The 12,706-nt window shown below is 40.9% G+C and overlaps 1 protein-coding gene across 1 annotated transcript in view; it reads right to left on the bottom strand.

Annotated features, from left to right (window-relative positions):
• The window catches only part of GALNT10 (polypeptide N-acetylgalactosaminyltransferase 10), a 36,626-nt gene that overhangs the window by 9,385 nt on the left and 14,535 nt on the right, over positions 1-12,706 (bottom strand). The window contains exons 4-6 of the mRNA XM_030459219.1: positions 9,478-9,663; positions 7,679-7,862; positions 6,717-6,834 (exon numbers count right to left, since the gene is read on the bottom strand). Coding sequence (XP_030315079.1) covers positions 6,717-6,834; positions 7,679-7,862; positions 9,478-9,663 — 488 coding nt within the window. The remainder of the gene's footprint in view (positions 1-6,716; positions 6,835-7,678; positions 7,863-9,477; positions 9,664-12,706) is intronic.

Below are 12,706 nucleotides of genomic sequence, written 5' to 3'. Positions count from 1 at the left end.
CCAATCTACCTCATTAGGTTTAAGAAATATATTCCTATGTGCTTCCCGGAGATATATAATCAATACTTAAAGAAAAAGTATTCTTCAGTATGCAAAACAAACGACTTTCTGAATTCTTGAAGCATGACACTCTCTTGCCCTTCATTTTGTCCCCAGATCTTATGTTAATGCCTTGAAGGCAGTAGCATTAAAGAAAGCCTGCGGGTGCTGCAGGCTGGTGCAGTGTTCTTGATCTCTCCCTTCACTGTGGCTAATTTGAGCCACCACAGTTCACTGTACAATGAGCTTAGTCAACAGCTTCACACATAGCAGGCAATTCCATTAATATTCTACAGTGACAATATTAAATACTTAGCTCGGAAGAGAAATATTTGGCTAAGGCTGCTGCATAACTATTAGCTCTGACACTAAAGTCCTCTGGAGTTTCAGCTCTGTCTGCTGGCCCTAATAATTACCATCATTTGCTGACTGTGTGTAACTTAATGGGGGTTGGTTGCTCTCAGTTAGAGGAGTATTTTTCACAGGCAACTTCAAAAGTTCAGGGTGTTTAATTACATGTCGTTAGGGTGAGAGAGACAAGAAAAAAGTTGACAAACAGTCCTTCCACAGAATTTTATTCCTTTTGTCCCTGCTGTGTCTTGAGAGGCTGATACAGAAAAAATAAAGACTAAAAAGGGAACCAGCACTCAGCTTCTGTGAAGTTGCCAGTGGAATTAGAAATACTTTTTATGTGGTAGCTACTATGCTTTTCACTGCAGAGACCCACAGTGCAATTCCCACAGTGCTAGGAAATTAACAGGTGGTCTGAGAAAACAAGGATTTGGGGATATTTTGTGTTTCTATGACAGAAATGGTTTGTACAAGACTGTAAGAGCTGCCACAGATCTAGGATCTAGGAACTGCCACAGATCTATAGATCCAGGAACCATAAAAAGGTGCAGCAACAGATGAAGAAGCCCAGAGCTCAGCTGCACAGACACACTCTTCAGCAACTCACATTCTTACACACGCTGCATCAAGAAAGCCCCATTAGCAGCTGCATTTCAGTGCAACACAAGCACCAAAGCAAACTCCAGCTTGTTATCCTTGCTGCCTGTCCACAGGATGCCTCACCTGCCCCTGATCCCTACGGGAAGGCTTTTAGTCAGGCTGCTGTGACTGCTCAACTCAGACTTCCTTCAGGATGCAGCTGGAGAGGAGAGCACTGCTGCTACACTGCAGGGCTCGGGAGGCAGTAATGCAGACAGCACTGACCTACCCAGTGCTACACTGGAGAGGAAGGGGGGATGGGAAGCTACACAGTACTGGTGAAATGTTGGGCCAAGAGCTCCAAGCTGGTACAAGACTCCAGGCACAGATGACATTACATAGGCACATGTAATAATATGAGAAAAACGACTTAGAACTGAGTTACTGAATAAACAAAACCTAAGACCAGCTTCACATGCTCTTTTCCTAATCATGCCCTAAAGTATTTACTCCCAAATGATGCTTCAATAAGCAGTGCTGCATGGAAGCAATGGAAAGCTTCCTAATTCCCACTGGCAGAGCTCAGTGACCCTTTCAAGGTACTTTGCCAACTCAGTGCCTCTTTAACATTATCTTATGCTGCAAGTGACAGTATGGCACTTGCAGAACAAATCTAATTTTAAAAGCATGCTTTCCATTCATTCATTGCTGCTTTGATTTATTTTATTAGTGAGCTGCTTTGTGTGGTGACAGAGCCCATTACAACCTCCATAAAGACAATTACCAGTCCTTATCTACAAAACTGGAAGAAGGGGGAGAGGGGAAGAGCGTGACATGCATTGGTAAAACACAGCTAACAAAAGCACTAGAAAGCTAGAGCTAAAGGTCAGGTTAATCACATCCAAGGGTCTGTCAAGGAATAACTCAGTGACATAAACTCAAAACAGCTGCATGCTAGCCAAGGAAATGCTTCCACACATTTAGTAATATTAGGTTGTTTTTAAACAAGGGTACAGGCCACGGGCATGACACACCAGAACTTACACTGCTAAAAATACAGTGCTGCCAAACAGCTGAAACAGTGGAGTTCTGTAGGACAGCACCTGGTGCCTTCACAGTGATACTGTCACTGTGTTCTCCTTAGGTAAGGGAATCCAGTTGCTTCTCCCTGCTGCTGTTTTACAGAAAGGTGAGATAGTGCTTCATCTCCCTGGGTGACATGACAGTAAACATCAAAGCCTGAACTTGATGTGCTTAATTTCAATCAGCCATTTACCAGAATGCTGTAAGAACAAGAATTAAAGCTGGTCAGGCAGGCAGGCAGGCAGTGCTTTCTACAACGATCTGATCAGATCTCATTAGGAAAGACCAGGAAATTTCTCTTACTCCTCAGGCAAAATTTTATCCTTCTACATTTTGAGCTAGGAATCTAGCAGCTGACACATCTGCTAGAATTAAAAGAAAACTTGGCTACACTGAGGTCAGTGGGCATAAGCAGCAGATTTCTCTAAGGCCACAATCTCACCCTAATAAAACCCACCATATTATAAGGCAAGTAGAATAACAACACCAGTGATATTACTTCCATCTTCTCTGTAGCCTGGAGAGCTGTAACTCCATATTCATAATGTGACTCAAGAGCCTTTGACTCTGCTACTATGCTATGAAAGCACAAGATAATATGCCACCTATTCTCTGCATGGGAATGTTATACTGATCCAATTCCCCTCCTGCTATTTCAGAAAACAATGTCACATAAGACAGTAGAACCTCTCCTCTCAGACACACAATACAATACTGTAGTAGTCTGTGTGTGAACACAAATTATTTGGGTATACAAGGTTTATGGTTTCCAATGACTGCACGATGATGAGCCAATGCTTCCTGAGAGAGGGAAAGGACACAAAGGAAAAGAGCCCAGCCCTGAAAAGAAAGCTGCTTCTGCAAGCCACAACAGAAATAAAGACCCCAGGACAGACCAAGGGAGAGAAGCTGGCTGGTTGTTTTAGCATACGCTGAAAGGTGGGAAGAAAAGGACACAGTGGATAAGTCAAGGGAGTTTCTCTGCATAAGAAGGTAGGTGAGAGGATGAAAGCAAGGGCAGCCAATAATTCAGGAAAATCATAATCCTCTGTATTGTAAGCATCAGCTGCTTTCCAGCTGTGATTTGCTGTTCTATAAAAGATTAAGGTAGCTCAAAAGGCACTGGGATCTGTGTTTGCACAATGACTTCTCTCACTCAGCACACAACAGCACAGCCCCTCCTTACCCTCGAGCATTTTAGAGTAATGATAACACTTTCCAATAATTACATGTCTGAGGGTGGAGGAGTCCACTTTCCAGCTGCTGCTTTGTGGGAGGCTACTCTGGAATCTGAACCAAGCACACAGGGTGAAGAGAGGCCAAAAATTCAAGTCAATGGTCTGAAACTGATCTCTGCATCACCAGATAGGAAGAAAGAAGTCACCCCATACTGCAGCTGAGAGCTTTAGAACTAAGCACCAAAAACTAAACCAAAACTGAGCATAGGTAAGTGCTGCACAAAGTAGTATTTTCAGAAAGGAACAGTTTAAATTCTTCATATACTGCTCCAAATTAAATATATCAATCCCAAAGAAAACGAAGTGGTTATGTAGACAACAGAATATAGGTATTTGTGGAGTATGCAGAAGCATTCAGAAAATCAGAGTTATTAAGCTGTGTTTAGATGAGAAAAGGTATATTGTCACTTCAGGTAAAGTATTCAGTTTTGTTCCTATCATTGCAGAAAGACACAAAAGACCAGGAAAAACTCTAAAAGAGGAGAAGTATGGAAGTGACTTCTAAAAAGCAAAAGAAACAAACCACCTTGATTAAGTCCAATGAACAGAGAAATAACAACTACAGAGTTAGGGGCATCAGAAAGGAAAGGTAACAAGTGCTGCATAGAATTAGTTGTGTGTGCTTGTATATATCTCCTTCCTCCAAAGTACAGGAATGTACTCAAAGGTCAACACTTGGTAATCCACTGAGATGGAGGGGAATGGTTTTTATGCCATACACATCTGCAGAGCAGTTTGCCTGGAGCACCCTGCAAACAGGGTTCATTAAACAAATGGGGCTTATTTGAACAAGGGTAATGCCTGCAACTAAAATTCAGGACTGTAAGAGGAAGATGATCTGGAACTGGAAGACCCCTGACCTGTAGAAGTATTGGTTTATAGACACTGAGCTATTCTGGGAATACAAATAAAGAGAAGGAAGAAATGTGTGTTGTCTGCCTCAATATGGAATGGATAAACCAACTCCTTCATTTCTAACATAGTCATTTCTGTTTTGAGGTATGTATAAGACCCAAAAAACTACCAACCAGCACTTAGGGTTAGAAATTTTGTTTCTCATTTAGAGTTCATTTAAATTCTTTTGTCCCTCCAGCACACAGTGTTTTCTATTGATGTTTGGTGAATACATTTCATACAAGGAGAAAGGCAATAAAAATAGCTTGATCCATCCTCTGGCTAAGTGTTTTCTGAGGTGCTAAACACTGATAGTTTCTCTGTTAGCTTGCTTTCAGCCTGAAAGTTTCTTCTCAGATGGAAGCAGAGCAGCTGCTGAAAGAAACACATATGAGTTCAAAACAGAAAGGCAAGAGGCTCCTAAATAAACTTGTTTATTTCCAGTTTCTCAGCAACAGAACCATGGATTTTAAAATGAAGGCAAAAAAAAACCACAACCCTGTAAAGCACAGTCCATTCATGGCCAAACGAATATGCTTACGGGAAGAAAAGAAAAAAATCTGTTCTCAAGAGAGACACATCTGATAAAATTGACCTAATATCCATGGTACAAAAAGAGAACCTGCACCCACAACTCCCAGGCACAGGAATGGATTCTTTGCTAAAGCTGGGCTGTAAATTAGGCACACTTAGAATCTGAATTTCCACTAGGTCATAAATAATGTGTAAGCAGGTACCCCATGTCTAAAACCAGAGCTTTAAATTGCATGACAATGGCCCTTTACCTACAAAATCTCAGTCTGCTTCCAAAGGTAAAAACATAGCTCTAAGCTCTCCAGGAAATGTCACAGCTTCATAAATTCCACGAACAAACCTTCTATTCTTGCAGTTCCAGCAGAATTATTAAACGTGTCAGCCACAGATGAATGTATCAATTTATCTTAATTTCAGAAAATACACTGGGCCTCTTTCAGTTAAAACTTCATCTTTCTGTTGCACAAAGAAAGAAAAAGGGGGTCTTTGCAGAGATTAATTAAAGCAAATTTATCCCTCCATAAATTACCATCTCTGGGCTGAAATAAAACAGTGTGTTTCGGAGAGGATAAGCAAACAGATGAATGAAGCAGTCTTATTTCCTGCAGCTCAGGCAGTGTGACTGTCTGCTGGGGCATTAGAGACAAAGGGCTTGTCCAGCCACTGTCATTGCTCTTGGAAACCAGGATTTTCAAAAAGGGCCAAGGAAAAGAGGATGAATAATGCCACTGCCCCCCACAGAGAATAACTGCTACACAATTCCATTACATGCAGCACAACAACAACAAAAAATGGTCTCTAACAGTAATGACAGCTTCAAAGAGGGTGCCTCCCACCCCTCCCCTCCTCCTTTCATTACATAGGACAAGGGACCTCCAATGTGACTTTATTAATTAGGGTTGGGTTTTTTTGTGAACAAACAACGGAAGAAGAGACATAGTCTTGAAAGCACTGTCTTTTTTTGCATTGTTTGCTGTGCAGTAGTACATGGTATGTATGTATGGTAATACAGCCTCCTGAATATGGTTTGCTTTGCCTTTGAATTGCACAGAGATTTAGGAATCTTTTGTAAGAGATCAGCCATGACTTGTTCCCCAGGGGAGAGATGGATTTTAGCTGCAGAAGCTAAACTGTGCACTATGTTAGCATCCCTAACTCCTGTACTAAGGTCAACTACCTTAGTTCAGTGGCATCCAGACACCCATAAAATTATATATATTCAACCACACGGTGACACAAACAAGGTTTAACAGAGAAATCTTCACTCTGCTTGCTCCAGGCTGTGGAAAGGATTACACTGGGTTTCAAAGAATGAATTTCAGAGGGCCCTATTCCAAGACAACACAGGTAACTAGCAGTCTTCCTGGCTCACAGTGTCTTGTTACTGCTGGCTAACATTTGAAATCCTTCAACTGATCAGTTTGGTCAATCAGTAAGTAACAGAACCGTCCCCAAGCCAGACAATGATCCAAAGTCATTGCCAGCAACAGCATTAATATTCCAATTGTTGAACATTTCTTACAGGGTAATTAATAGTCTCACTTCCTTGCAGCCAAGAGTCAAATGAATTGACTGTAGACAGTAAGTTACTCCCACCTCTGGGAACTCAAGCTCAGGACTGAGGTACTCAACTGGGCAGACACTGAGGCACCTGAATCCTCCTTTCCTGAACAAGAGTGTTCAATCACCTTGCCAGAGTAAGTGCTAAGAAGCCTTACAGTGAGAGCAAGCTCCACTTACCCTTGCTGAGAAGAGCACATGCATCTGAAGCTGTGACCACAGAACAGGGGACTCCCCAGCTAATCATGCTCCAAAACTGACCCTCACAAATGACTGGGCACATCATCGCTGCTTCTTCTGTGCACTATCTTACTACTCCCAGCTCTTTCACCTTCAGTCACACGCAAAAGCAAGGACAAGATAGATCATTCACATTCTGTGCCTTGGAAAAATTCTTACTTTTCAAAACAAAAGTAATTTCCAGAGAACGTAGCTCACCTTAAAGGATATTTCATACTGCTCTCCTCCCCATATCTCCAGACCTGCATCATACCCTCCCAGCTCCCAGAACCACTTTCTATCGACTGCAAACAGTCCTCCAGCCATTACAGGAGACCTTAAGGAAAAACCAGACTCCATATTACAAACACATTCAAAGATACAGATCTCTAGCTAAACATGTAAAAAAACAAAGAAAGACCTGAAAAACATTTCCACCACCCAGTATTCCTGGTGCCTTTGCAGCATTGTTGGAGCATCAAACAGTTGCTTTTCCATTACCTACTAACTTCCCACTTGCAAATGAGGACCAGACTGGGCTCCCTCCAGAACCAGTCAATGCCTCTTGTCCAAACAGGCAAAAGTGTTCCCCAGCAGGTGACAGACATAACTTCTCTCAGAGGGACCCACATGCAGCGCATGAGGTGCTGTTTCAGTAGTATGATCAGGTCATTAAGCTTGGACCTAAAAGGGTGTTTTACTGGGGTTTTCTGGAACACTGCAAAAGTACAAAGGACAGCAGAATGGCCCAGCAACAGCAAAACACAACTTCATTCCACGTTTACTTCTGCAATGCACTTATCAAAACTGCTGTATTAATTTAGCTGGGTTTTGTTCCCCTTCCGCACCTGGCAACAACATATAAGCTGCCACTGGCTGGTTGGTTTTGGCAGAGCATTAGGGATACTAAGTTATGTTTGAAAGATCTCAGTAATAAATGACATTAAATGTTACACAGTATAAAGTATAAGGTTAAATTCTTACAGAATTATGGTGGCAAAAAATACCAATGAAAAGGGGAGTGATCACAACTACTACAAAATGCATTTTAAACCAACAAAGCAAACAGTTGCCAAAAAGCAAGTTGCTTAACATCAGCTTCCAACTGATGTCTAAAACCAACCCAAGTAACAGGATGTTTTCTTAGCTGGCTCTTACCACACTACATTTCAGTAACTTACTCAAAAGGATCACTGGGATCAGGTTTCTGTAACTCAGGAGGAATAGGGATCCTCTTGTAATACATCTCCCAGTCAAATGCACCTCTCATTGCATCTCCAGCCTGAGTCTCATATCCAAAGTGGTCATGATCAATAACATCAATCATGGGGCAAACAATGGTCTTGCGGTTTCGGGCAATGCGATCTGAAGATTGGAGAAACACGTTAGAAACTCTGCACCAGTTGGTTCTCTTGACCATGAAATTATAAAAGAGAGGATCAAAATATCAGGTTGTCCAAGACTGACACAGCTTTATTCCTGTTACTATTCTTTGGGCGGATGCTCTAATTCATACAAATTTCTTTCATATTTGTGCAATACAGAGATTTAAGCTCTAACTACGGAGATTTTTCAAGAAGACACTCATGCTAAAGTGACTGTCACACAGAGGAAGAATCAAAAGACACAACCAGACAATCCTGCACTTAGTGAACAGTCCTCACCTTAAGAAGTGACCGAGATGTGAACCTGTTCTGCACTGATTGAAAGCCAGAGCCATAACCCATTGTACCACTGAGCTTTAATTGCTATGCCAGAATCTGGCAGGAAGCGAGGCAGACTAATGGCATAACTACTCTCAGCAGGGTCAAGAAATTCAAATGTACCTCCTCCCTTCAACATTTGTATTTTTGGATGGAAGAAAGACAGGATTAATTCCTGCATAAACATCTGGAACTTCTTAAATACTTTATTACTGAGACAGTCTCTTGTTCAATGTTAATTTTCAGAGCAGAGGTGACAAATGACACTTCAGCTTTCAATGCATGTGTAAAAGAAATCTTACCTATGCTTTAAAATTAAAGCATACCCCAGGTGTTCTCATTTAAATGGCATTTGAGCTAATTCTGTCCTCCCTCCCTGGGGCTCATGAAGCTGTAAATGGTTTTACACTTTTTCCAGATACAAACTCTAGTGAAAGGAACAGTATTACCATGCAAGAATCCTGCTGAAAAAAACTGACTAGTTCTTCTTAAATATCCACTTAATTATTGTTGCCACAGTTTATCTAACAGAGACATCTCATAGAGAGCTTTGACAGGTTGTTCACTTGTGATAGGGCTGGTTAGAGTTTGGTACCAGCCAGAGGTACAGGTATCAGAAACAGAAGGCACTGCCTCTTTAGCTTAATTATCCTTGACAAGAACTGACACTGTAAAACTGATGTCCCTTTAAAGACAAAGCATTGCCTTTGGAAAGGACTGCACATATTCTGCTAATAAACACCAGCAGCTGTCATTCACAAGTAGTATTTTCCACAGGCTTGCAGACTATAAAGTTAAATATAGTTATATAGGAGGAAAAAAACCCCTAAAATCACTCAAAACTATCCAGATATTCCCTGCATCATAAAGCCATTTCTCTCTGCAGCTGTTGAACCATGGAATAGTTTACTCTTCTAGCAAGTTCTAAATCATATAAAATTAAATTTAGTGAGGAAAGAGAAGAATATTATCTCTGCTCTTTAATTAAGCAAAGAGTATGATAGGGTTTATTTTACAGCGAAGGCCTCTAGAACTGAAAAAATCCTGTATTAAAGGCTACAAGTTGACAGCAATTCACCTGAGTCTTCTGGCTGGTTATTTTGGGGGGTTTTGTTCGCTTTGTTTGTTTTCTCTTTTAAGGCATTTCATCTTTCTTCTGTCCACTAACAGCATGAGGGGAAAGCAGCAGGGGCGAAATAAAATTGATCCAACACCAACATCTGTTGCCAGCTCTCTAGCAGGTCAGGCTCCAGCCATGTACAGCACCACAAGCTTACCTAACAGAGGTGGCAGCCAGTTCACATTGGCCTCACAGTGGGAATCCAAGAAGGTGATGACATCCCCTATGGCCACAGAAGCCCCCAGCATTCGAGTCCTTATCAGCCCTTCCCTCTTTTTGGTTCGGAGGATTCTTACATTGGGGAACTGGGCCATATAATCTTCCAGGCGTTTCTTCAGGTGTTCTGTATGAAAATGAGAAATTTCAACACTGTAACAAATCATTTCTTAAAAATTCAGCTCCTTGATTACCGGGAGATTTCTTTGGAAGTTTGGCCTAACAGTTAACAAATGTGGCAACAGGGAAAAAAAGAAAGAATGATTTATTTTGAATTCAGGGTTTAAAAATTATTGCTTAATCAAAGCTTCTGAAGATGTTCCAAAACCTTAGGACCAATAAGAAAAAAAAGAAAGGGGGGGGGGGAGGGGAACTACGAGAAGGTGGAAGAATTCAGGATAAAGCAAGGAGCAGAATAAGAAAAAGAATTACAAGGCAGGCTAAAGTGTGAGAGAACTTCACTGGAGTAGGTGCTCTCAAACATGTTTTTGGAAAACCAGTGAAGCTTGGAAGAGACACAAGATAATTTACCTTCAAAAGTAAACTGCACCCAGTACATTTAAGTTGAATTTTCTTCCTTCAAAACACAGAAAAAACCAACCATGCATAAATAAAACCCAGCAAACAGCCTAGCTAGTCAGACATCACTGCAAGCTGACAAGGCAAGCATAGCCACTGTATATATTTGGGTGGCTATTTGAATGCTTATCAAAGGCGATATTTGCATTTAAATATGGAAATATTTTTGCTACTGAATATAGACTGAAGCCACATCTGAATTAGCACAGACATTTGCAGTCACCACAATTAACAAGGATTCAAACAGGAGACCAGCAGAAAAGGATCACTGAGTGATCAAAACAATGGACAGCTTGTTTAGATGTGGAAATAAAAAGCTTGGTCTACATAAAGAGTGAGGGGCACACAGCTGTCTTTACATCAAAGAGTGAAGCACCAAAGAAAAACCTAAAAATAGGCTACTAGCTGACACCAGCCTAATCATCACTAATGGGTTGATCTTTAGGCATCTGAAGTTTTGACTTAGTTGACAGCAAACCCCATTCAGAGTGTGCCAGGAACTGTTCATTAATGCACCACACTATCAGCTTCCATCAGCAACTGATTGAGGAAACAACCCTTGCTAGGCACAAGCTGGTTTGTCAAATCTAAATAATTAGCTAATCTTAAAATCTGACATAACAAACTTGGGTAGTGGCAATCATTCCATTACAAACAATCTCACAGGTTTATCACACATCCATTCCATCCATACAGCAGTCTTCCTTGGCTTCCAAAGCAGGCATGAAAGGAGAGGGATGAAAAGGCAGACTGTGTGGAAGAGCCCTGAACAGGGCACCAGGGAAGCTGGGGATTGGAATTTCTCTCTTAAAAAGAGCAAAGGGGCAAATAAAAGAAACTAAGTTATAAGCTCTCCTCCATGGTGCCAACCCAGCAATTGTGCTTCAGGGTTTTAGCTACTGGAGGAAAAAAGTGCTTCAAATTCCTGTGACTAACACACATTCTGCACCACCTTTTTGAAGCAGCCATCACCTGTTATTCTTCAAAGATCACCCGTATCAGCTTCTTTGCTTTTAAAGTATTCCTAGCAAGCTCTTTGCCCTTTTCAAAGCTCTATTTAACATTTTAGTGTTTTGCCTGACAAGTCTAATTGTCCCACAGTAGCTATGTAGGTTTCCCTGCCCAACAGAGCCCTTAGTACTTCTTGCTATCTAGCACACTTTTCACTTTCCCCTCATCCTTTTCAACTCTTTTCTGAATAGATCCTCTCAAACAACCAGAAATTTTGTCCACTCAATTACAGATATTTCAAATGGGGGCCTTCTATAGAGAATAGATACATTATTAGTGCAGCTGCCTTCCTCCTGAGGCAGTGGTTAGACTTATAAAGAAAGGAAAAAAAAATTAAAAAAGCAGCCACTACTGTTTAACATCACAGCTAGCTCACCCCTTATCATTTTTAATTTATCACAAAGCATTAGTTTATCAGAAAAGAGAACAAACAATCATCACTTCAAGCATATATAAGCTTGTACCAGGAGGTACACCCTACTTAATCTACACCCAAGGTAAAATATACATGGGTATCTCCTTAGAGCAAGGAGAGATGATGCTCAGGTACACTGCTCCCAATTACTGCAGAAAAGTCCATGATTGATCACGGTATTTTAAAGATTTAGACTTCTGTAACATGAACTGCAAGTGAGAAGGCTTTATTGTATCTGTTTGCCCTTACTAAAGAGTCACAGACTTTCAAGCAACCTCACAAAAGACATACAAACCACAACAAAATGTGCTTTCTAAATAAAAGGTTTTCTTATTTCCTTATCCCTGAGCTATTCCTGTCCCCCAGTCTGGCCTCTACACACCCAGGTAGAAAATATTTCATTCTATTACAAGTACTGTCACAATTAAGTCAATTTTTGCTTTTAAAAGAAAAAAAACCACAACAAAACAAAACAAACAGGAGGCATTAACTGCTATAAAATTTTATGAGACTCTAAAAAAATATATTACAGAATCTTGTCACACCAAGTAATTTTTATTACAAGGGCAATTTTCTTTAATGAAAGTTGTTAGGTGACCTGGATGGATTCCAATGCCTGCTCCTACGCTGGGCAAAGTAATGCAGCCCAACCATATAAATGAGAACAAGATTATCTGCAGATTAAAAATCAGGCTGGTAGCTTGCTACAAGACTTTGCAATAAACTTGATATACAGTGTATACATTAGCAGAAGCAGTCAAGACCTACTGCTTTCTTTATTATGAGCTGTAAAATAACCCTGGGTGAAGGGAACAGAGAGGTTTCAGCAGCAGCCCTGCTTACAGCTGTCCTCAGATGCCATTAGCCTGGTGACCACTTGTAGCATAGCAAGGAAACTTGTAGCAGGGCACAGGAAAGGACTGCAGGATCTGTAGAATTCCTTTTTTTCAAGCAGACAGATAGTTTCCAACCACCAAAACCTGAAGTGCAACTGTTAACCTGTCATTTGTTTACAGGTTCTCTCAGCCTCCCATCCCCACCCTCCCACACACAGAAATGCTTAAGATTACAAATCAATCCATTCATCATCATTAAGATATTTGGCCCTAATATGCTGTTTAACAATTTAAGAATGAATTATGCTTTTCCAGAATCTCTCACAATG

Source organism: Calypte anna, chromosome 13 (assembly GCF_003957555.1).
Source record: "Calypte anna isolate BGI_N300 chromosome 13, bCalAnn1_v1.p, whole genome shotgun sequence".
Classification (NCBI taxonomy): Eukaryota; Metazoa; Chordata; class Aves; order Apodiformes; family Trochilidae; genus Calypte; species Calypte anna.
Note: the sequence above shows the minus strand (reverse complement) of the source record. Positions and strands in the feature narration are given on the sequence as shown.